Here is a 25416-nt window from a genome sequence, read left to right as displayed (position 1 = left end):
GTGGCGCTGTATACAAATGTGAAGAAGCAGCAGCATCTGTAAACGTTAACTAGTATCCAAAATCAAATTATATCAGTCGACATGATGACAAGTTGATTTTGTGACTGATTCAGGTTTAGTATTTTTTTACAACATATTTTGTAGCTATTTAGCAATATATTTTCATGTTGCATCGCTGTCTAGATAAATAGGTACTGTAGACATGACTTGGCCTTCTAACGTTGGCTAGCCAGAGTAAAGGCAAAAACTGCTAATACAGATGAAATATTTGCTGCTAGCTGGGCAAAGAGCTGAAATAGCCAGCGAGCTAGCTAGCCACATTCATTATCTTTCACTCTGCCTTATTTAGTTAGCTAGCAGAGTAATGTGTATAGCTAACTAGTTATAATAGCTACACTCGTATTTTGTTTGGCCAGCTGTCAGCAATCTAACGTTATCTAGCAAAGCATCGACCAAATGCAGCTAGCTATATTAGCTGTAGTAGCTAATGTTGATCATGTCAATAATTATACCTAGCTAAATTTGGCTAGATAGATTGTACTAGCTGCTAGCCAGGTGGGGTCATTTATGCCAGCCTTAGCAAAACGTTTTGATTGTTGTTCAGTGCCACTCCGTGGCTCATTAGAGAAACTCATTGACCGAGTTGATGCAGGTGAAGTGTCTCAACGACACAACTGAAACCATTTAACAACACCGCAGAACTGCACCACTGTATTGAAATGAAAGTGATTACAAATATTTTCAGTTAGAGTTCCAACAGAACTCATATGATATGAATGTATCTTTTTACTTTCATTTCTTCCTCCTGACTCAGGTTGCAGATTTAGAGACGTTGGGACAGGGAGGAGAGGAGATGGGGGGATTGTGTAGGCCACTCCAGGCCTCTATGGTCTGGCTGGCCGTTCTCCTTCTGCTGCTGGGGGAGACGGTGAACACAGCCCAGGAGTTTGACCCCTACAGAGTCCTGGGGCTCACCAAGACCGCCGGTCAAGCAGAGGTCAAGAAGGTGTACAAGAGGCTGGTCAGAGAATGGTGAGTTGGAAACACCCTGCTACTTTTGTCTATCATACTATGAATAGGTTTGGGTAACGTGTGCGTGTGGGGCCTCTTACGGATGGATGTGTGTTTGTCTCTAGTAATGTCTGTCAATTGGGTAGGGAGAACTTACCAGACCAATTGTCGGTCTGCATAGTAGGGGCCATTATCTTGCTTTGTGTCGGCACAGAGTGTTATAGGGACCACTAAGTACTTTCGGCCGGCAGATGCACAATTCTACACCTACCTTTTTTACAAGCAGCGTGTGTGCGCCTAAGTTGGAAAAACGTATGCACACACAAAGAAATGTAGGAGCACAATGAAAAATATCGAAGGTAATAAAGCTGGAATCCTTAATTTTTCTAGGCGCACAGCAAAATATTTTGGAACATATGGGACCAAAATGGAAGCACTGTAGAGCCCTGTATTTCTTTGTCTTGAAATATCACATTTACATAAGTATTCAGACCCTTTAATCAGTACTTTTGTTGAAGCACCTTTGGCAGCGATTACTGCCTTCTTGGGTTCAGTCTTCTTGGGTATGACGCTACAAGTTTGGCAAACCTGTATTTGGGGAGTTTCTTCCATTCTCTGCAGATCCTCTCAAGCTCTGCCAGGTTGGATGGGGAGCGTCGCTGCACAGTTATTTTCGGGTCTCTCCAGAGATGTTCGATCGGGTTCAAGTCTGGGCTCTGGCTGGGCCACTCAAGAACTGTTGGAGACTTGTCCTGCATTGTCTTGGCTGTGTGCTTAGGGTCATTGTCCTGTTGGAAGGTGAACCTTCACCCCATTCTGAGGTCATGAGCGCTCTGGAGCAGGTTTTCATCCAGGATGTCTCTGTACTTGCACCGTTCATCTTGCCCTCGATCCTGACTAGTCTCCCAGTCCCTGCTGCTGAAAAACATCCCCACAGCATGATCCTACCACCACCATACTTCACCGTAGGGAAGGTATTGGCATATTGATGAGCGGTGCCTGGTTTCCTCCAGACATGACACTTGGCATTCAGGCAGAGAGTTAAATCTAGGAGTCATTTAGGTGTCTTTTGGAAAACTCCAAACGGGCTGTCATTTGCCTTTTACTGAGGAGTGGCTACCGTCTGGCCACTCTACCATAAAGGCCTAATTGGTGGAGTGCTGCAGAGATGGTTGTCCTTCTGGAAGTTTCTTCCATTTCCACAGAGGAACTCTGGAGCTCTGTCAGAGTGACGATCAGGTTCTTGGTCACCTCCCTTATCTTCCAATTGCTCAGTTTGACCAGGCACCCAGCTCTAGGAAGAGATTGGTGGTTACAAACTTCTTCCATTTAAGAATGATGTAGGCCACTGTGTTCTTGGGTACCTCCAATGCTGCTGACATTTTTGGGTACCCTTCTACAGATCTGTTCCTTGACACAATCCTGTCTGGGAGCTCTACTGACAATTCCTTCAACCTCTTGGGTTGGTTTTTGGTCTGACATGCACTGTCAACTGTGGGACCTTAGGTGTGTGCCTTTCCAAATCCTGTCCAATCAATTGAATTTACCACAGGTGGACTCCAGTCAAGTTGTAGAAACATGTTAAGGATCATCAATGGAAACAGGATGCACCTAATCTCAATTTCGAGTCTCATAGCAAAGGATCTGAATGCTTATGTAATTTTACATTTTTTTATTTCACCTTTTATTTAGGCTAGTTGAGAACAAGTTCTCATTTACGACTGCGACCTGGCCAAGATAAAGCAAAGCAGTGCGACACAAACAACAACAGAGTTAGACATGGAATAAACAAGCGTACAGTCAATAACACAATATAAAAAAAAGTTTGCAAATGGCGTGAGGAGGTAAAGCAATAAATTGGCCATAGTAGCGAAGTAATTACAATTTAGCAAATTAACACGAGTGATAGATGAGCAGATGGTGATGTGCAAGTAGAAATACTGGTGTGCAAAAGAGCAGAAAAGTAAATAAAAAAACTATATGGGGATGAGGTAGGTAAATTGGGTGGGCTATTTACAGATGGGCTATGTACAGCTGCAGCGATCGGTTAGCTGCTCAGATAGCTGATGTTTAAAGTTAGTGAGGGAAATATGTCTCCAGCTTCAGCGATTTTTTTTCGTTCCAGTCATTGGCAACAGAGAACTGGAAGGAAAGGCGGCCAAAGAGGTGTTGGCTTTGGGGATGACCAGTGAGATATACCTGCTGGAGCGCGTGCTACGGGTGGGTGATGTTATTGTGACCAGTGGGCTGAGTTAAGGCGGAGCTATACCTAGCATAGATTTATAGATGACCTGGAGCCAGTGGGTCTGGCGACGAATATGTAGCGAGGGCCAGCCGACTAAAGCATACAGGTCGCAGTGTTGAGTGGTATAAGGGGCTTTGGTGAGAAAACGGATGGCACTGTGATAGACTATCCAGTTTTCTGAGTAGAGTATTGGAGTATTTTTAGAGTATTTTGTAAATGACATCGCCGAAGTCGAGGATCGATAGGATAGTCTGTTTTACGAGGGTATGTTTGGCGGCGTGAGTGAAGGAGGCTTTTTTGCGAAATAGGTAGCCAATTCTAGATTTAATTTTGGATTGGAGATGTTAAATATGAGTCTGGAAGGAGAGTTTACAGTCTATCCAGACACCTAGGTATTTGTAGTTGTCCACATGTTCTAAGTCAGAACCGTCCAGAGTAGTGATGGTAGTCGGGCGGGCGGGTGCAGGCAGCGAACGGTTGAAGAGTATGCATTTGGTTTTACATGCGTTTAAGAGCAGTTGGAGGCCACGGAAGGAATGTGTTATGGCATTGAAGCTCGTTTGGAGGTTAGTTAACACAGGTTAGTTAACACACAGTTAAACTAATCTAAATATATTTTAGATTTTACGTTCTTCAAAGTCGCCACCCTTTGCCTTGATGACAGCTTTGCACACTTGGCATTCTCTCAACCAGCTTCACCTGGAATGCTTTCCAACAGTCTTGAAGGAGTTCCCACATATGCTGAGCACTTGTTGGCTTCTTTTCCTAACCTCTGCAGGTTAACTCATCCCCAAACCATCTCAATTGGGTTGAGGTCGGGTGATTTGTGGCGGTCAGGTCATCTGATGCAGCACTCCATCACTTTCCTTCTTGGTCAAATAGCCCTTACACAGCCTGGTGTGTTCTTGAAAAAACAAAACAAATTATATCCCACTAAGCGCAAACCAGATGGGATGGCGTATCGCTGCAGAATGCTGTGGTAGCCATGCTGGTTAAGTGTGCCTTGAATTCTAAATAAATCACTGACAGAAAATCACCATCGCACCACCTCCTCCATGCTTCACGGTGGGACCTACACATGCGGCAGTCATCCGTTCACCTAATCTGCATCTCATAAAGACATGGCGGTAGGAACCAAAAATCTCAAATTTGGACACATCAGACCAAAGCAGAGATTTCCACTGGTCTAATGTCCATTGCTCTTGTTTCTTGGCTCAAGCAAGTCTCTTCTTATTGGTGTCCTTTAGCAGTGGTTTCTTTGCAGCAATTTGACTATGAAGCCCTGATTCACGCAGTCTCTTCTGAACTGAGATGAGATGTGTCTGTTACTTGAACTCTGAAGCATTTATTTGGGCTGTAATTTCTGAGGCTGGTAACTATAATGAACTTATCCTCTGCAGCAGAGGTAACTCCTTTCTTTCCTGTGGCAGTCCTCATGAGAGGCAGTTTCATCAGTGCTTAATGGTTTTTGCAAATGCACCTTAAAAAAACATTCAATGTTCTTGAAGTGTTCCTGGTTGACTGATCTTCATGTCTTAAGGTAATGGACTGTCATTTCTCTTTGCTTATTTGAGCTGTTCTTGACGTTATATGGACTTGGTATTTTACCAAATAGGGCTATCTTCTGTATACTACCCCTACCTTGTCACAACACAACATATTGGCTCAAACACATTAAGAAGGAAATAAATTCCATAAATTAACTTTTAACAAGGCACACCTGTTAATTAAAATGCATTCCAGATGACTACCTCATGAAGCTGGTTGAGAGAATGCCACGAGTGTGCAAAGCTGTCATCAAGGAAAGGGGTGTTTTTACTTTGAAGAATCTCAAATATTTTAATTAGTTGAACACTTTTTTGCTTACTACATGATTCCATATGTGTTATTTCATAGTTTTGATGTCTTCACTATTATTATACAATGTCGAAAATAGTCAAATAAAGAAACTCTTGAATGAGTAGGTGTTTCACAACCAGTCAAAAGTGTGATGTATGGTATGTAATAATATGTATGTCATATCATAGGAAAAGTCACCGGATTCACATGGATTTGCAAGCCTAAAAATAGCATACTTTGACTAAAACAATGACTTATTGTATTTCAGTATTTCTACTGATATGGGTGTTTTTAAGTGTCCTTCTGCTATAAGTGTCTCTTTGCTCTGTGTTCAAGGCACCCAGACAAGAACAATGATCCTGGGGCTGAAGATATGTTCATCAAGATCACTAAATCTTATGAGGTATACTAGTTTCACCTACCAGACACACATGCAGACAAAAATCTTAAATGTTTAGATTCATGTTTATTCAACTAACATGGCTACATGGCATGCACTGGTTGTGTGCACTACAGATTTTAACACAGCACAAATCTAACACCTGGCGCAACTAATCAAGAGCTTGACTATGCTGGTGCTGAAGTGTTGTGTAAATGCTGGGCTTGTACAAAAGCCTGCACATCCTGACCCTGTGGGTCTCCAAGGATCTGAATTGTAGAACACTGCTCTATTTAAACTCTATAGTCAGGAGAAGGAGAGGAGTTCATAACAAAGTTTGATTGGATCCCTCCCTCAGATCCTGGGGAATGTGGAGCGGCGTGCTAACTACGACCGCTACGGACAGATGGAGGAGAACAAGCAGGGTCAGCACCAGCAGGGCTTCAACCGACACTTCCACAACAGCTTCTATTTCGACGAGTCATTCTTCAATTTCCCTAGGTCAGTGCAAAGGAAAAGATACCACGCAATTTTTGCAACTCATTTGCCAATCATGTTGTCTTGTATCCCTTGCAATGACTGTGATATGTGCTGGTTTTTACATACCTTAATTGCACTGTCGGTCTGGGTAAGAGCATCTGCTGAATGACCAAAACGTAAATATATTTCCACTTTGAGGGGTCCCTGAATTGATTGGTCCCTGAGGCCATTTTGAAAGATACCGTATCAAAGCCTCCTTTATTTTTCTGTCTGGGGTATCCATGACGAAGGCTACATGCAAAACACGCATTGGGTTTAGTAGTAAAGAAGCATATTTAATCAACTTCCATTGTCCTCCAAGAGTGGCTAAATCTTCTCTTCCCCCAGGTCAGGCCGGGACTTCTCAGACAGCAAGTATCTGCTCGACCACGCAGGGTTCAACAGTAAGGTGCTGCCCGACAGCTTCAAGCGGCCCTACCTGATCAAGATCACCTCCGAGTGGTGCTTCGCCTGCGTTCACATCGAGCCAGTCTGGAGGGAGGCAGTACAGGAGCTAGAGCCACTGGGTACGAAGTCGGCAGACTTCCAGGAAGTCCATGGCTGTGTCCCAAATGGCACCTTATTCGCTATATACTGCACTACTTCTGACCAGGGACAATAGGGCTATGGTCATAAGTAGTGGACTCTGTAGGAAAAGTGTGCCATTTGGGATGCAGTACATGTCTTTCACTAAGAATCCGTTGGGGTCGAATCATGATTTGAAAGTTGTTAAATTCATTCACTGATGTGTGGTTTGTAACAGGTGGAGAAACTAACCATTGACAAGAGAACAACAGGGGAAATGGGCTCAAACCTATTAGTCAGTGGTGACTCAAATGAATCAAAACACAGTACATTGTAATCTGTTTAATACAACTGTCTCTTTGCTTCCCTCTACTGTCCACTGGTATGTAACAACCTAATGAATGGTGTCCATCACTCAGGTGTGGGTATCGGCATTGTTGACATTGGTTACGAGCGTCGCCTAGCCAACCAGCTGGGTGTCCATCGCACGCCATCCATCCTGGGTGTGGTCAATGGTAGAGTGACCGTGTTCCACTACTCCGTGGTCAGAGAACACCTGCGACAGTTTGTAGAAGACCTGCTGCCTCAGAGGCTGGTGGAAAAGGTAGGCCTACTGTTAACAATATTGCAACGTATCCAGTATGATTTATAGTAATAATAATGGGTGCTAGCGAACATGCTAGGTATCAACAGCCAATCCAGTAGAGGCTAGAAGCTATAGTAGGCTTTGATTGGTCAATCCTGATGCGATATCGCTGAGAATTCAGCTTTCCCCAAATTAGGTCCCGCCCTATTCACACTCTCGCCCATGTTCGGATCGCCCAACAGTCTCCTGCCCATTTCACTTCCCTCCATTGAAAATTAATGGCTTCCGATGTTTTTTTGCCACCTATCGTGTTCAGTTAATCAGCACCATTATAATAAATAGTCAGAAACACCTCAGACAGTTTGTAGTGGACCTGTTGCCTCCGAGGCAAACGGGTCCAAAATAATACCTTTAAAGGGCAACTCCGCCACTTTTCAACTTCACTCATTATCTTCAGCACCAAACCAATGTCTACATATACTGTATGTTTCTTTGATCTGTGTTAAAAGATAAGGTCCTAAAAAATGCTTCTCTGTGACGTCACAGGGTAAGGTAATAAGCATTTTCAGAACCTGCAATGAGTTTTTCTAGCACGTCACTGTGAATCTCATAGTGTTTGAAAATAAAAACATTTTATGTTACTTTTGATGTCATCGAGTAACTTTTTAACATAGTTTTTTTCTACAAAGCACATACACTACCGTTCAAAAGTTTGGGGTCACTAAGAAATGTTGTTTTTGAAAGAAAAGCAAAAACAATTGTCCATTTTTAAAATAGCATAAAATTGATCAGAAATACAGTGTAGAAATTGTTAATGTTGTAAATTACTACTGTAGCTGGAAACGGCTGATTAAAAAAAATAAAAAAATAATGGAATAGGTGTACATAGAAAGCCAGCATCCCGGAGTCGCCTCTTCACTGTTGACGTTGAGACTGGTGGTTTTTGCGGGTACTATTTAATGCAGCTGCCAGTTGAGGACTTGTGAGGTGTCCGTTTCTCAAATTAGTCACTCTAATGTACTTGTCCTCTTGCTCAGTTGTGCACCGGGGCCTCCCACTCCTCTTTCTATTCTGGTTAGAGCCAGTTTGCGCTGTTCTGTGAAGGGAGTAGTACACAGCATTGTACGAGATCTTCAGTTTCTTGGCAAGTTCTCGCATGGAATAGCCTTCACAGAAGTGATGGTTGCTGATAATGGGCCTCTGTATGCCTATGTAGATATTCCATATACCAGCCGTTTCCAGCTACAGTAGTCATTTACAACATTAACAATGTCTACACTGTGTTTCTGATCAATTTTATGTTATTTTAATGGACAAAAAAATGTTATATTCTTTCAAAAACAAGGACATTTCTATGTGACCCCACATTTTTGAACGTATATGCTCCATCTTGACATATGTAGACACTGGTTTGGTACTGGAGATGATGAATATGAGATTGAAAAGTGGTACAGTTGCTCTTTAATAAGCTACGGTGCTTTTCATTCCAAAGTTATGCAAAGGGATATGTGAATACTTTACTCATATATTGTGTATAATTGCTACAATTACTCAGTATCTGTAATACGTATTGTAGGTTTCCTTTTTTGCACTGCATGCCATAAAATGCAGTGCATTTGCAAAGTATTCAGACCCCTTGACTTTTTCCACAATTTGTTACATTACAGCCTTATTCTAAAATGGATTAAATCCTTTTTTCCCCTTCATCAATCTACACACAATACGCGATAATGACAAAGTTAAAACAGGTTTTTAGACATTTTTGTAAATGTATTAAACATTTTAAACTGAAATATCACATTTACATAAGTATTCAGACCCTTTACTCATTTTTCTTTTTTTTTAAGCACCTTTGGCAGCGATTACAACCTCAAGTCTTCTTGGGTATAACGCTTGGCACACCTGTATTTGGGGAGTTTCTCCCAATTTTCTCTGCAGATCCTCTCAAGGTCTGTCAGGTTGGATGGGAGCGTTGCTGCACAGCTATTTTCAGGTCTCTTCAGAGATGTTTGATCGGGTTCAAATCCGGGCTCTGGCTGGGCCACTCAAGGACATTCAGAGACTTGTCCTGAAGCCACTCCTGCGTTGTCTTGGCTGTGTGCTTAGGGTCGTTGTCCTGTTGGAAGGTGAATTTTTGCTCCAATCTGAGGTTCTGAGTGTTCTGGAACAGGTTTTCATCAAGGATGTTTGTACTTTGCTCTGTTCTTCCCCTCAATCCTGACTAGTCTCACAGTCCCTGACTCTGGAAAAACATGACATGGACTGCCAACTGTGGGACCTTATATAGACAGGTGTGTGCCTTTGCAAATCATGTCCAATCAATTGAATTTACCACAGGTGGAATCCAAGTTTTAGAAACATCTCAAGAATGGAAACAGGATGCACCTGAGCTCAATTTCTAGCTTTGGCAAAGGGTCTGAATACTTATGTGAATACGTTTTCTTTTGTTTCTCGCTTTGTCGTTATGGGGTATTGTCTGTAGATTGAGGATTTTTAAATTACTTTTATTTATTTAATACATTTTATAACAAGGCTGCAACGTTACACAATGTGGAAAAAGTCAAGGGGTCTGAACTTTCCGAATGCACTGATTGAATATATATATATATATATATAAAGCATTTTAATCTCTCCTGAACTTCATAAGTTGTTCCATTTGATCTTGTTTTATTTTTCTTTGTCAGGTAACAGATAAGAACTATGTGTCCTTCCTGGGCAGCTGGCATGTTGAGAACAATCCCAGTGTGTTGCTGTTTGACCAAGTGCCTGCAGTGCCCCTGCTCTACAAGGTAACACACACCGAGTGTGTCTGTGGAAAATGGTTATCTATCTAGTCATCAGTCCAACAGCTTACCCTTCTCTCTCCCTCTCTCCAGCTCACAGCGTTTGCCTTTAAGGACTATGTGCGGTTTGGTTACGTGGACCAGGGACTGACAGAGACATCCAGACTACTGCATCAGTTCAACATCAACAGCTATGCTCCCACAATGCTGCTGTTCAAGGAGAACACTGAGCAACCTGCTGATATTATACAGGTAAACTCATGGACCAGTATTAAAATAGTTGCATGCGCTGGCTCTAGATGACTTATTCTGTTTTGGCGTCAGAGATGAATGGGTCAGAACCACAAGACTGCCAGTTGAATACCTGATCATTGCTCTCTCTCTATCCCCGCCCTCCAGGCTAAAGGGATGAAGAGACAGATCATGGAGGAGTTTGTGTCCAACAACAAGTACCTGTGTGTCCCTCGGTTGGTCAACCAGCATCTGTTCGATGAGCTCTGCCCCATCAAGCAGTTCCACCGGCGCAGGAAGTAAGAACCAACTAAATCCAGCCTCTGATCTTAAAGGTCCAATGCAGCCGTTTCTATCTCCATATCAAATAATTTCTGGATAACAATTTAGTACCTTATTGTGATTTCTATTAAACTGGTCAAAAATGAACAAGAATAGCTTCTTAGCAAAGCGCAATTTCTCAACCAATAATCTTGCGAGGACTATATGGGAGTAGTCTGAGGGGGAAACTGAAAACTAGCTGTTATTCGCAGAGAGGTTTGGAACTCTCTTTCTTATTGGTCTATTAATTAACTTACGGCCTGGTGATGTCACCAGGCTTGGCCCAAAACTCCATCCCTTCAATACTGGGTGAAACTTTAGGATGTCTTTTCAAACAGCTCTCACACTGAAAGGGAATTATCATCTTTTTTCAAATTTCACAGTATTATTCCAACCTCACTGTTTCATATTCCAACCTCACAATATTCCATAAAATATACAGTTTGTTTGGTACACCACCCTGTTCACAAATGGTTCCCTCCTAGAAACAGTGAGTCACATGGCTGTGGCTTGCTATATAAAGCAGGCAGACTGGCATCGAGGCATTCAGTTACTGTTCGATTGAATGTTAGAATGGGCAAAAGGAGTGCCATAAGCGACTGAGTGTGTATGATCGTCAGTGCCAGGCACGCCGGATGTAGTATCTCAGTAACGGCCCGCCTCCTGGGCTTTTCACGCACGACAGTGTCCAGGGTTTACCAAGAATGATGCGACAAAAAATAAATAAACATACAGTCCTGTGGGCGAAAACAGCTTTTTGATGAGAGGTCGAAGGAGAATGGCAAGAATCATGCAAGCTAACAGGCTGGCCACAAACAGGAAAATAACTGCGTAGTAAAACAGTGATGTGCAGAACGGCATCTATTGCAGCAGACAACTACACTGCGTTCCACTCCTATCAGCTAAAAACAAGAAGTGTCTCCAGTGGACATGCAATCACCAACACTGGTCAATTGAGGAGCGGAAAAACATTGCCTGGTTCGACAAATCCTGGTTGCGTAATGCTGATGGCAGAGTCTGGATTTGGTGTAAGCAGCATGAGGCCATGGACCCATCCAGCCTAGTGTCAATGGTGTAATGTTGTGGGGAATGTTTCCGTGGCACACGTTCGGTCCCTTGATAACAATTGAGCAACATTTGAACGCCACCCCATGTAGAATCCACGCCCCAAATAATTTGGGCTGTTCTGGAGGAAAAGAGTTCCTACCCGGTAGGTGAGTGTACCTAATAAATTTAAGAAAGAAAATCACGTTTTTGACTGCACTGGGCTTTAATATCCACACTAGTACCACTTAGAATGGAGGGCCACAGAATATATTTTTGCCATTGCGGACCAGAATCATATAACAGGATTATACATCGTGTATGATTTTTGACTTCTGTAAATCACGTCCAGATATGCCACTTATTTTACTTTAACATGCACAGAAATAAACCACTTCCATATTTTCCTTTTGGAAGGTATTTCATTATTAATCATGCAATGAACTACACGGAGGGAAAAGTCTCTGAGCATTGACTAGAGCAGTAGAGTCAGGTATAGTTTCGCCGCTTTGCGCAGGATTGCTGAGAGGTGAGAGTCGGCAAGAGAGGATCTGTGCCTTGACTTGTTATATTTCATCACTGAAGATGTCTGTTCACATACATAGGTTGACCCAAACAGTACAAACATGTTCTGAGCATGACTCCTAATCTTTGAAAGGTTTTGTTCATCGAGAGATGCGTAGAACCTCGTCAGTGACATTGTTTTGAATAGTTCTCCAATCACTGCATCAGACTGAAAATCGATAAGCTCAAGTTGCAGGCCAGTGGGTGCGTGTGGGGAAGCCAACAGGATGTAATTTTCCAATACTTCAAATCCTCAAAATGACGGGAAAACTGACCGTTTAAAGCACGCAGCAGTGATGTACAACTTCTAGTAGTGTCTGTCGGAAGGTGGGTGCCATTGTTGGCTTCTACTTGGCGGGTCAGGAGGAGTCATTTTCCCCTGAAGGCTTTGACAAGGCTGTACATCTGATGTGCAAGAAGGCTTTTCCCTTGTAGTTTGGAATTCCGTTCATTCATGAGGGCCATGATGTCCACGGTGAAGGCATAATCAGCCAACCATTCTTGATCTTGCAGTTGAGGGAAATCTTTTTGCAAAAGAAAGGAAATCTCCGACTTCAGGTCGCCCACCCTTTTTAAGCACCTTCCCCAAACTCCGCCATCTCTCGTTTGCGTGGTAGGGGGAGATCTGCATGACCCGACTCTCTTCCAACAGTGAGACAAACTGCCTGTAGTTTAAAGATTTTGCTCTTATGAAGTTTACCACTTTAGTGACTGTATCCACATGGCTCATTTTCAGAACACATTTACAGAGCACCTCCTGATGAATAATGCAATGCAGGAAAATAGGTTTCGGGTCTGGGTTCAGCTCTGCTACTTGATCTTGTATCCTTTTCAAAAGGCCAATGGGTTTTTTTTCCTGGCAAGTTTTGTCACCCATCAGAGGTCACACTGGATAACTTTTCAAAACTCAGTCCCAGCTTTGCTACACACGTATTAACCTCCTCCAATCAATCTTTCCCTGTGGTTGTGCTATTCATTGACTGCACTGAAGCAAGCTCCTCTGTAATTTCAAAGTCTGGGGTTATGCATTGTAAGAATATCAACAACTGTATCAAGTATCGTGTCACGTGCCTCACTGCTCTCGTCCAGGGCCAAGGAGAAATAGGTCAAATCCTTTACCTTGTCCTTTAGCTGTTCAAATAAAATATTATTTGTCACTTGTGCCGAATACAGCAGATGTAGACCTTGCAGTGAACTGCTTACTTATGAGCTCTTAACCAACAATGCAGTACAAATAAGAAATGAAAGTAACAAATCATTAAAGAGCAGCAGTAAAATAACAATAGCGAGACTATATACAGGGGTGTACCGGTACAGAGTCAATGTGCAGGGGCACCGGTTAGTCGAGGTAATATGTACATGTAGGTAGAGTTATTAAAGTGACTATGCATAGATGATAACAGAGTTGCAGTGGTGTAAAGGGGGTGAGGGCAATGCAAATAGTCAGGATAGCCATTTGATTAGATGCTCAGGAGTCTTATGGCTTGGGGGTAGAAGCTGTTTAGAAGCCTCTTGGACCTAGACTTGGTGCTCTGGTACCGCTTGCTGTGCGGCAGCAGAGAGAACAGTCTTTCTAGGGTGGCTGGAGTCTTTGATCATTGTTTGTTGGTGATGTGGACACCAAGGAACTTGAAGTTCTCAACCTGCTTGAAGTTCTCAAGAGCTCCAAACCGCTCTTTTTTTGTCAGGGCAAAGTATTGCTGCAGAGTCAATTAAACATTCTTTAATGAATTCACCCTCAGAATGGCTTGCTATGTTTAGCAATTTTGTGGGACAGTACATGGCTAGCTCTCGCAAGAAAGCAACTCTTTCAATGTACTTGTCTGCTCAGAAGACGCATTCCTATATTTCTCTGCATGCTTTGTCTGGAAGTGTCGGGACAAGTTGTAGTCTTTCAAGACCGTGATGCTCTCTTTGCACACTAAGCACATAGCTTTCCCTGATACCTCAATAAATAAATATTTCAACGTCCACTCTTGCTGGAACACCCTACATTCATTGTCTACTTTCCTTTTCTTTGATAAAGCTCATTTTTGCGCAATTTCTAGCTAGCTACTATTTGTAACTGTTACGTGTGTCAGTCACTGTCGGTCCTCGTGCAGTTGTTATTTATACGTGCCTTCAAGATAAATGTCCCACAAGCCATGGTAGTTAAATCATTACACAAAGGCGAGTTTTCATTGGGCTTCTAATTTGAATAACAAATACTTTTTTCAAAGCTTTACTATCACAAATTCTTTGATCTGAGCAGGATTCCACTGGCTGTATTGAATCAGGTCGCGGGCCGCATATGGCCCAAGGGCCATCGTTTGCCCAGGCCTGACTTAGAATGAACTCGTGTTTTGGGCATGTATTCTTAATTCAAAGTGGTATGCTAATGTGGACAGAGCTCGCCTCTGTCTTAGGTCGTTTTATTGCAGCCTCACTGTGCACTGCACATAGCAGAAGATTTCTATGTAACTTTTTTTGTGGTTCCTGAGATGTTCAACACTTCTATACGTGTTGTGAGATCTTATCATCTTTGCAGTGTGACTGCAATAAAGACTCTCGGATATACTGTATGTCTGCGTTGGGATAATCCTAAGAATTAAGTATTGTATTTGCATGCATTCTGAGTTCTAAGTGGTATGCTAGTGTGGTTATTGGAACAAAGCAGAAAGACACATTTCTGATCCTTAAGGAAAATAAAGTAAACCTTCTTCCTTCCCTTCTCTTTCTCTCTCTCTCTCTCTCTCTCTCTCTCTCAGGTACTGTGTGCTGCTGATCACAGGTGAGGAGCCAGGGTTTGTCCCTGGTAACCAGGCCTTCCTGACCTTCGCCTCGTCCAACACTAAAGACGTCCTGCGCTTCACATATGTCTACCAGAGACAGCAACAACCACTGTGTCAGGCCTTGCTCCACAACCAGGCCCCACTGTTCGCACAGGTTAGTAATAAACACATGCTTTGCTTACAATACACACCCACACAAATGGGCGTGTATCGTACAGTACGCACACATTATGCGCTCGTGTTTGATTGCACCATGACAGGTGGTGATACTGGAGAGGCGGAGCCCGGGAGGTAAGGCTGTGTACCGGTCTGTGATTGGTGGATGGAACGGCAGTGACGATGATAAGACCCGCCTCCACGAGCAGCTGGAGCTCCTGCAGAGAGACCCCTCCTACCTGAGCTATGACGCCACGCTACCTGAACTAAACAACGAATTGTCCCCCGTGAGTCTCGCACTCACACACCTGGTACACACACACACACACCTGCCTACCTGAGCTACAGGTAACTGCCAAAATAAAGGAAATAGGATGTTGGGCCACTACGAGCCAGAACAGTTTCAATGCACCTTGGCATAGATGCTACAAGTATCTGGGATGCGATACCCATTATTCCACGAGCAATTCCATAATTTGGTGTTTTTGTTGATCGAGGTAGGAAACGCTGTCTTGGGCGCCCCTCCAGAATCTCCCATAAGTGTTCACCTGGGTTATGATCTGGTGACTGAGACGGCATGGCATATGGTTTATATAATTTCATGCTCATCAAACCATTCAGTGACTTTGTGCCCTGTGGATGGGCGCATTGTCATCCTATGGGGGCATAGCCATGGTAGCCAAAATAATGGTTTGCCCAGAATTTGTATACATGACCCTAAACATGATGGGTTATAATTGCTTAATTAACTCAGGAACCACACATGTGGAATCACCTGCTTTCAATATTCTGTGTACCTTTTTTTACTCAAGTGTTAACCATTATTTTGGCAGTTAATTGTAGGATCCTACACTACCTGAACTAAACAATGAACTGACCCCTGTGAGTCACACACACATGCACACCTGGTACACACACACACCTACTTACCTGAACTATGACGGCAGTCTACCTGAACTAAACTGCAATTTCTCTCTTCTTCCCCAACTCTAGATGTTTCTGATTCAGTGGATCAATGCAGCTTACGATTATTTCCTTCAAATCTATGATGACCTTCTCTTCTCCAACTGGTAAGATATTTCTGTATTTGATCCGTTTTCAATTGGGTTAGGTCAGCGGTTCCAAAAACTAGGGGATGTGACCCCGTACGGCAGTTGCCTGATATGAAAATGGGGTCACGGGAAAATGTCCAAAAGCCGGATGAAATTTAAAAATATATATATATATATATATTTAATATTCTCTTTGTATCTCAGTCATTGTAATGTGGTTCACCTTAGAAATCCAAATTTAAAATGATTCAAATCTAAAATACATAATTCAACCACTGAGAGCACCCTTAGATCATGGGAGAAGGCGGCACATGTATCATCCTGACAGTGAATGGCTAGGTCCGCTACGTTGATGCAAAATGAACTGTTTCCTTACACCACCATCCTCCGTTAGTTCGGTGGCTACTACATTAAGTGAAGCCGAGGCAACTCGCCAGCACAAAAGCAGAAATCGTGCTCGAAAACATGATGAAACCTACCTCGAATAAACCTACCTCACTAGCATAATAATAGTAGAGAGATTTATTTCAGCTTTTATTTCTTTCATCACATTCCCAGTGTGTCAGGAGTTTACATACACTCAGTTAGTATTTGGTAGCATTGCCGTTAAATTGTTTAACTTGGGTCAAACGTTTTGGGTAGCCTTCCACAAGCTTCCCACAATTAGTTGGGTGAATTTTGGCCCATTCCTCCTAACAGAGCTGGTGTAACTTAGTCAGGTTTATAGGCCTCCTTGCTCGCACATGTAATTTCAGTTCTGCCCACACATTTTCTATAGGATTGAGGTCAGGGCTTTGTGATGGCCACTCCAATACCTTGACTTTGTTGTCCTTAAGCCATTTTGCCACAACTTTGGAAGGATGCTTGGGATCTTTGTCCTTTTGGAAGACCCATTTGCGATCAAGCTTTAACTTCCTGACTGATGTCTTGAGATGTTGCTTCACTATTTCCACATAATTTTCCTTTCTAATAATGCCATCTATTTTGAGAAGTGCACCAGTCCCTCCTGCAGCAAAGCACCCCCACAACATGATTCTGCCACCCCTGTGCTTCACAGTTGGGATGGTGTTCTTCGGCTTGCAAGCTTCCCCCTTTTTCCTTTTATACTTGCGTACTATTGTTTGTACAGATGAACGTGGTACCTTCAGTCGTTTGGACATTGCTCCCAAGGATGAACCAGACTTGTCGAGGTCTACAATTGTTTTCTGAGGTCTTGGCTGATTTCTTTAGATTTTCCCATGATGTCAAGCAAAGAGGCACTGAGTTTGAAGGTAGACCTTGAAATACATCCACAAATACACCTTCAATTGACTCAAATGATGTCAATTAGCCTATCAGAAGCTTCTAAAGCCATGACATCATTTTCTGGAATTTTCCAAGCTGTTTTAAGGCACAGTCAACTTAGTGTATGTGAACTTCTGACCCACTGGAGTTGTAATTAACTGAAATAATCTGTCTGTAAACAATTATTGGAAAAATGACTTGTCATGCACAAAGTAGATGTTCTAACCGACTTGCCAAGACTACAGTTTGTTAACAAGAAATGTGCGGAGTGGTTGAAATGAATCCAACCTAAGTGTATGTAAACTTCCAACTTCAACTGTAGCCTACTGCATATTAGAAAGTGTAGCCCTAGTCGATGCTGTTGGTTCATTGATTATGCAGGGCGGCTTACAATTGTAGTGAATTTGTATCTGATTCTGAATAGCCTAGTAATGAGTTTTTGTAATATTTTCATAATCAATAGGCTGACATGAGATGTAGCTACAGAATATTTCACTGCCATGCGTTTCCAACTCCTCTCTTTTATTCCTTTCTCAAGGGCGCAGAGGGTCTGTCAACAGTGAAATGTGCCTTGTTGTGCAAAACATGTTACTATCGATGTTCCCAAACAGATTTTTACTTGGTTTCACAAATTAAGCACTGGGTAGCTACAGGAGCAAGGTTGGAGAGCCCATGGCATACGGAGTTTGGGCGGTATGTCACCTGTCTTACAGCGAGCGCATGCTCCTCAAAGCGGTTGACGCATGGAGTGAAATGAATGTTCTATTATTTCTCAGCTGCTCATATTATCCACAGCTCAACTAATATACTGAAGTAGCCCATCGAGCATCATTGGAAAACGGACAGTCAGAAAAGCCCGCGGCCTCCATTCGCTATTTGAGTGCATACAGATGACATGTCTTTTTCCCCCTGTTCCTGCCAATTTGATGGGTCATTTCTAAATCTAGACTAATTTGACATATTAGTAAAGACAAAATTCAATTGAGAGTAGTCTGACGGGTGAAAATATCATCACTTGATGAGAGGAGCAGCCTGAGGCAAGCAACCAAGCCCCCCCCCCCCCCGACTTCTCAAATCATCAATAGCATATGCAGCTGTGGTGGAATATTCGAATCAAGTGAGCGAGACTTTGTCATTTCTTCAAACAATCATCTTGATTTAATATAAATTATTGCAATAATGAAACCGGCGACCCCACACTCTGAAGTGTGTGTTGCCGAGTGCTTAAAATCAGACATATAGTATACAGGGGCTTTTTTTATATAGGGGACCTCAAAATGCTTTAATCATGGCTGAACCCCCCCTATGCAGATTGGGCACCATAAACCATTCTGGGTTCATCCTGTCGTTTATCTGCACAGGGGTGTTAATTTACTCCTCGAAGTTTCCCATGAGCAAGGATGAGAGCCAACACTGAAATGTTTGTTCTATTCCTTCAGGCTATCTCGGGTCACACATCTTATCTATGAACGCAGGCTTAGTCCGACCAGAGACATATGTCTCACATGCACCACTGATCACAGAATGGAATGTGGCTGGAAAGTTTATCACCAAGCCATCACTTAATCAGTTGCCAATCCAAGCTTCAAAGTCTCCTCTCAGTTCAATCAGAATGAAGAGAGTTCTATGAAAGCTACTCCATTGCATGAAAACAACCATGAATTAAAACGATATCATAATATTGTAATTTTGCTACCACACAGCCCATATATGTTTTGATGTCTAAGACATTCTGTTTGTATCATTCGCAACCAATGTTCCCTCAAACAACCAATGCTGAGTGCAAACTCTAACGTTGTGAAAATTCCAGCATGCGTTGACTGTCAACACTGAGGCTGTACCTGCTTTAAGTTAGTTTTAACAGTGGCCAAGTAGGCTACTATGGCTTTTTGATCACAATGTAGGCCTACCAGAGTGGCATACCATCAAAAACAGTGTAGAAAATGCATCCCATACATTTTAACATGGCTGTACTATCATTCAGCCTACAGCAGCAGCCAATGTGTGGTGTTCAATGTAGGCCTATGAGACTTTTGAAAACAACACGCAGGACTTGACACTTACCTATTTATCTACTTCAGATAAGGTGACTGAAAATGTTGTTTGACGCAAGAAACCACTTTACAAAATAAAATGCATTATTATTCCCATACCATTATTACAGAGAATCAGACAAATTATGCTACCTTCTGCCTATTGGCTACTTAGCTTATTCAAGCCTGTCTCAAAATACAACACTGCCCCTTTAAGACAAAAAAAAGGCTCTTTACTTGACCCGCTTTTCAAAGATGTCTAGAAATCTACACCTTTTTTGTTCTTGTAGGAAGCAATCACTCCCCTATTGCTGACTACAAATGTTCTATAACTGGGCTAATAACTCTTAGCTAGCAAAGGATATGAACAAAATGTGCACACATGGCTACATTTAGCTCTTGCTTTGATCTCAAAACAAGTGCATCTATTCACAACCACCGCTGTAAACACAGTCCAGTTCAAAGTAAATGACACAGATCCATATATGCCTATTGCTTATTTGCATATAGGCAAATGGATTGGTTATGAAAAAAATGTTGTTATGCCACACTGGTCTGTGTAGAGGACGGCCTGAGTCGTGGGCAATAGAATCCTACTCCGATGCCTTATGCCAAAAACAAAATCTCTTACGTAGTTTGTTTTGGTATGCTGCATTGAAACTGGCTAATAATGCGTTCAATCGATAACATTTATATTAACTGACAGGGAAAACTCTAGAAAGTTGAGTTCAATCTTGTGCTTCTCTCCGTGGGCTGATATTTCTTCTGCACTCTGCTCTGCAGTCCCTGGGAGCTGCGCTGCAGTCTCGGGGCTCCTGCGTGTCCGCGCAAGTGCGCAGCTTAGAGGGAACATTGTTCAGAACTAAGTTGCCAAATAACTCTAAATCTAGCTTACAGGACCTGTTTCAAATGATCACTTTTACACTCAACATAGTCACTTCATATGCGGTCTTGCTCCAGAATGGGGGAAATATCCTTTCTATTATATTCTTCTTATTAAAAAATCATATGAAATAATGGCACGGGACTTAGGCATACAGTGGAAAGTGAAAAGTATTCAGACCTCTTGACTTTTCAATTTTCCCACATTTTGTTACGTTACAGCCTTTATCTAAAATTTATAATGTTTTCTTTCCCTTGTCAATCTACACACAATATCCCTTAATGACAAAGCAAATAGTTTTTTGGTAATTTTTTCAAATGTATTAAAAATAAACTGAAATATCACATTTACATAAGTATTCAGACCCTTTACTCAGTACTTTGTTGGAACACCATTGGCAGTGATCACAGCCTCGGGTCTTTTTGGGTATGACGCTATAAGCTTGGCACACCTGTATTTGGGGAGTTTCTCCCATTCTCTGCAGATCTCTCAAGCTCTGTTAGGTTGGATGGGAAGTGTCGCACAGCTAGTTTCAGGTGCTTGATCAGGTTCCGGGCTCTGACTGGGCCATTCAAGGACATCCAGAGACTTGTCCCGAAGCCAATCCTGTGTTGTCTTGGCTGTGTGCTTAGGGTCATTGTCCTGTTAGGTGAACCTTCGCCTCAGAGATCCTGAGCGCTCTGGAGCAGGTTTTCATCGAGGATCTTTCTGTACTTTTTCTCAGTTAATCTTTCCCTTGATCCTGACTAGTCCCTGCCGCTGAAAAACATTCCCACAGCATGGTTCTGCCACCACCGTGCTTCACCGTAGGAATAGCGGGCTGTCAATTGCCTTTTACTGAGGGATGGATTCTGCCTGGCCACTACCATAAAGGCCTGATTTGGTGGAGTGCTTCAGAGATGGTTGTCCTTCTGGAAGTTTCTCCACAGAGGAACTCTATAGCTCTGTCAGATTTACCATGGGGTTCTTGGTCACCTCCCTGACCAAGGTCTTTCTCCCCCGATTGCTCAGTCTTGGTGTTTCCAAACTTTTTCCATTTAAAAATGGAGACTGTTCTAGGGGACCTGCAATGCTGCAGAAATATTTTGATACCCTTCCCTAGATCTGTGCCAGATCTGACACAATCCTGTCTCTGAGCTCTATGGACAATTCCTTCAACCTCATGGCTTGGTTATTGCTCTGACATGCACTGTCGACTGTGGGACCTTGTATAGACAAGTTTGTGCCTTTCCAAATCATGTCCAATCAATTTAATTTACCACAGGTGGACTCCAATCAAGTTGTAGAAACATCTCAAGGATGTTCAATAGAAACTGGATGCACCTGAGCTCAATTTCGAGTCTCATAGCAAAGGGTCTGAATACTTAAGTAAATAAGTGATTTAAGTATTTTATTTTTATACGTTTGAGAAAATATGTAACCCGTTTTCGCTTCATCATTATGGGGTATTGTGTAGATTGATGAGGGAAAAAAATACATGTAATCAATTTTAAAATAAGGCTGTTACGTAACAAAATGTGGAAAAAGTCTAGGTCTGAGTACTTTCTGAGTGCACTGGTATCTTGTTAGCTAAATGAACATTCATACAGCCCTATGGCATGGAGTTTAGCCAGATAACATACAGTAGGCCAACTCCATTTTCTGTTCTTCTGAAATAAATGTTCTTCATATCATATTGTTTCTTAAGACCTGGCTAAAAATAAATTATGGATTTATTGTGATGGTGTACACTATATTAAATTGATTTATGAGGCTTTTTAAATGTAGATGTTCCAAAGGAGCACATCAGCTCAGCGGCTTGAATGCACCTTGTATGCGTGGTGGCTTGGATATGCTAAACGTTTTATATGTTAATTAATGGTCAATTGCAGTGACACCGGCAGACTTTTGCATGACAGTAACTGGCTGAGACATTTTTATGACCTCCACAGCCCTAATCATAGTTGCACATGTAAAAGTATGAGAGCGAGTGAGTTGAGGAGACAATCAGAAATACTGGCAATGTTTTGCAGTTGACTGTCATAGCCCAAAACAAATATAAGTAAACATTGGCTGTTGATTATAGTTTTTTTTCACATGGTTGTTGTGGGCCAAAAAAGTTTATCTACCTCTGGGTTAGATGGTGATTGACACAATTCTGCCACAAATTTATTAAACCTTTTGTTGGTGTTTTATGGTAGAACAAAATTGAGAGTGAAGTATCATATACTATAAATCTATCATCTAAACTTGTTGTTTGTCTTCTAGGCGGGAGATGATGCCCATCCTGTCTCTCATCTTTTCTGCTCTGTTCATCCTCTTTGGTACTGTCATCATCCAGGCCTTCAGGTGAGCATGGGAGCCTCCGCCTCTGGTGCTGGGAATCAAAGTTAGTTTACATACCGTAGGACTGCTAACTGGCCTAAATATATACATGAAAAATAAGCTTGAAATAGTCATGGTCTAAATTACTTAACGCATACAGTACCAGTCAAAAGCTTGGACACACCTGCTTATTCCAGGGCTTTTCTTTTTTTATTCCTATTTTCTACATTGTAGAATAATAGTGAAGACATAAAAACTATGAAATAACACATGGAATCATGTAGTAACCAAAAAAGTGTTCATCAAATCAAAATATATTTGAGATTCTTTAAAGTAGCCACCCTTTGCCTTGAGGACAGCTTTGCACACTCTTGGCATTCTCTCAACCAGCTCCATGAGGTAGTCACCTGGAATGCATTTCAATTAACAGGTGTGCCTTGTTAAAAGTTCATTTGTGGAATTTCTTTCCTTAATGCGTTTCAGCCAATCAGTTGTGTTGTGACAAGGTAAGGGTGGTATACAGAAGACAGCCCTATTTGGTAAAAGACCAAGTCCATATTATGGCAAGAACAGGTCAAATAAGCAAAGAGAAACCACAGTCCGTCATTACTTTAAGACATGAAGGTCGGTGAATCCGGAAAATTTCAAGAACTTGGAAAGTTTCTTCAAGTGCAGTCGCAAAAACCATCATGCTCTATCTATGGTGAAACTATCTCATGAGGACCGCCACAGGAATGGAAGACCCAGAGTTACTTCTGCTGCAGAGGATAAGTTCGGTAGAGTTAACTGCACATCAGATTGCAGCTCAAATGAATGCTTCAGAGTTCAAGTAACAGACACATCTCAACATCAACTGTTCAGAGGAACCAGGAAATCAATATTTAACTCATTAATTCTTCTTTGTAGGCTCCACAAGCCCGACATATATTATTTTATCAGGATTTGTTGAGACAGTATTTACAATAGAAACATGTAGAATCCCATTTGTCTTTCTGAAATATACTTGGAAAACACCTGATGCTGCATATTTGTATGTTTGGAGACTTAACTCAACCTTAAACATAGACTTTTCAGTCAGTGTCAGTAGTCGAGCGATAAGTCATATGTCTTCTGATAGCGGACAGACATACAGCTGTTCTCTCACCGTTTCTTCGTCACTAGTGACTCGGGTGAAGAGAAGCCTCCCCAAAAACCAAAGCCAAAGAACCCACCAAAGACTGAAGACTCACCTGGTAGAGCCAATACTTCCAGGTAACAATAAAGTAAAATAATGCGTGCATGCATGCGCAAGGATATTTCTCTTCGGTAACATAACGAGTATTCACCCTCTTCTCTCCTCTCTCCCCACCCTGCCAGTCGTCCTCCTAAGAAGGACTTTGTGGAGGTGACGGAGCTGACAAACATCACCTACATCAGTAACTTGGTCAAGCTGAGACCTGGTCACATCAACGTGGTCCTAGTCCTCACTGACGCTTCCAAGAATGCTCTGCTCAGGAAGTACGCCAAAGAGGTTTTCTCCTTCTCCGGGTAAGATGCTACACAATGCTTAGCCTCTCGTGCAAAATATATACATTTTTGTCATATATAAATTAATGAGACAAATGTACTGCTTTAGAAAATAACCTCAACACTTTATTTTGTGTCAGAAATTAAATGCATTCTGTGTTATATTGTATTATGCCACACTTGCGCTAGTGATTAGTGTATTTTTGTGCCACACCCACTCTGTCTCTGTCTGATTGTGTCTGTCTCTCTATGCCCACCCTCAGGACCCAGACCCTACACTTCTCCTTCCTGAATGCAGACAAACACAGCCAGTGGATGCCATCTCTCTTGGAGTCTTGTCCTACTGCAGCCCGGGTCCTGACCCATGGAGAGGAGGAGGAAGGGGGAGGAGGAGAGGGGGATGAATACTCCTCTCCATTCTCAGGTCGTCCCAGAGACTTCACAGGCCATGTTCTGGCACTCAATGGACACAAGAAGTACTTCTGTCTCTTCAGACCTGTCTTCACTGGGGACACGGACACTGGCGGAGAGAGCTCAAGCTCATCATCTTCATCATTTGACGAAGGCTCCAGGAGAAAGTCTCGGTCAAGGTCGCGATCCCAGTCGAGCTCACGTTCAAGGTCCAGGGAGGAGGGGGGGTTGTCGGGTAGGGGTGGGAGGGGTGGTGGGCGGGCCTCCAGGGCTACCAGTCTGGAGGTGCACCATAAGCTGGACAGGCTGGGGCTGTGGATGGAGAGGCTGATGGAGGGGACTCTGCCCAGGCACAGTGTCCCTGGCTGGCCTGGGTTGGACACCACCTCTCCAAGCTCCAGCCCCGCTCCCCAGAACTGAGGAACCACACTGGACTGGACCCGACCGGACCCATATGAAGTGTAAATGAGATTTCTGCAGCTTAAACGTAGCCAGTAGTCATTATGCAAAGCCAATGAATAATACAGAAGATTAATATAACACTATAAAGTATACTAACCTTGTCCCAGATCTGTTTGTGCTTTCTTGCGAATGCCAACTTCAGGTGTGACAATGGTCATAGGAGTTGGCCAGACGGCACAAACTGATCCGGGACCAGGCAAGAAACTGAAGCTCCATTTACCCTATCACAACAATCATGTTTTACTTTAGCTTTAGGGACTGTAGTAGGTGAAGCTTCAAATGCACTGATCTTGCCATTTGTCTTTCATAGGAAGCTGTTAACCTGGAATTAGGGCTTGAGACAATTGACGTGTTGCACTGTAAAGCACTGACTACTGTATGTTTGGATATTTTGTTGTAAATAAACACCAAGGACCCTATTCAATAACCACCGGCTCTTAGGATTTAAAGAAGGGGGGGGGGGGGGGGGAGTATATTATGTGCAATTCAGAGGAGGCTGGTGGGGGG

The 25416-nt window shown here is 42.6% G+C and overlaps 1 protein-coding gene across 2 annotated transcripts; it reads left to right on the top strand.

The window, feature by feature from the left end:
• Positions 1–25336, top strand: LOC109890803 (dnaJ homolog subfamily C member 16). Of its 2 annotated transcripts, none has more exons than XM_020482840.2 (16): positions 1–113; positions 815–1032; positions 5432–5498; positions 5833–5975; positions 6342–6520; positions 6938–7122; positions 9789–9893; positions 9981–10139; positions 10287–10417; positions 14795–14972; positions 15079–15261; positions 15968–16044; positions 22474–22554; positions 23692–23781; positions 23887–24057; positions 24300–25336. In XM_020482840.2, the coding sequence occupies exons 2-16, from the start codon at positions 854–856 to the stop codon at positions 24865–24867; spliced, it is 2496 nt and encodes an 831-aa protein (XP_020338429.1). In that variant the 5' UTR covers positions 1–113; positions 815–853; the 3' UTR covers positions 24868–25336. The 2 variants fall into 2 exon arrangements, with proteins under 2 accessions (XP_020338429.1, XP_031680585.1); XM_031824725.1 differs by lacking the exon at positions 1–113 and adding an exon at positions 261–652.
• The last annotated feature ends 80 nt before the right edge of the window (positions 25337–25416 follow it).

The sequence above is a fragment of the Oncorhynchus kisutch genome, linkage group LG5 (assembly GCF_002021735.2).
Source record: "Oncorhynchus kisutch isolate 150728-3 linkage group LG5, Okis_V2, whole genome shotgun sequence".
NCBI classification, from domain to species: Eukaryota; Metazoa; Chordata; class Actinopteri; order Salmoniformes; family Salmonidae; genus Oncorhynchus; species Oncorhynchus kisutch.
The sequence above is the reverse complement of the archived record's forward strand: the minus strand, read 5'-3'. Positions and strand labels throughout refer to the sequence as shown.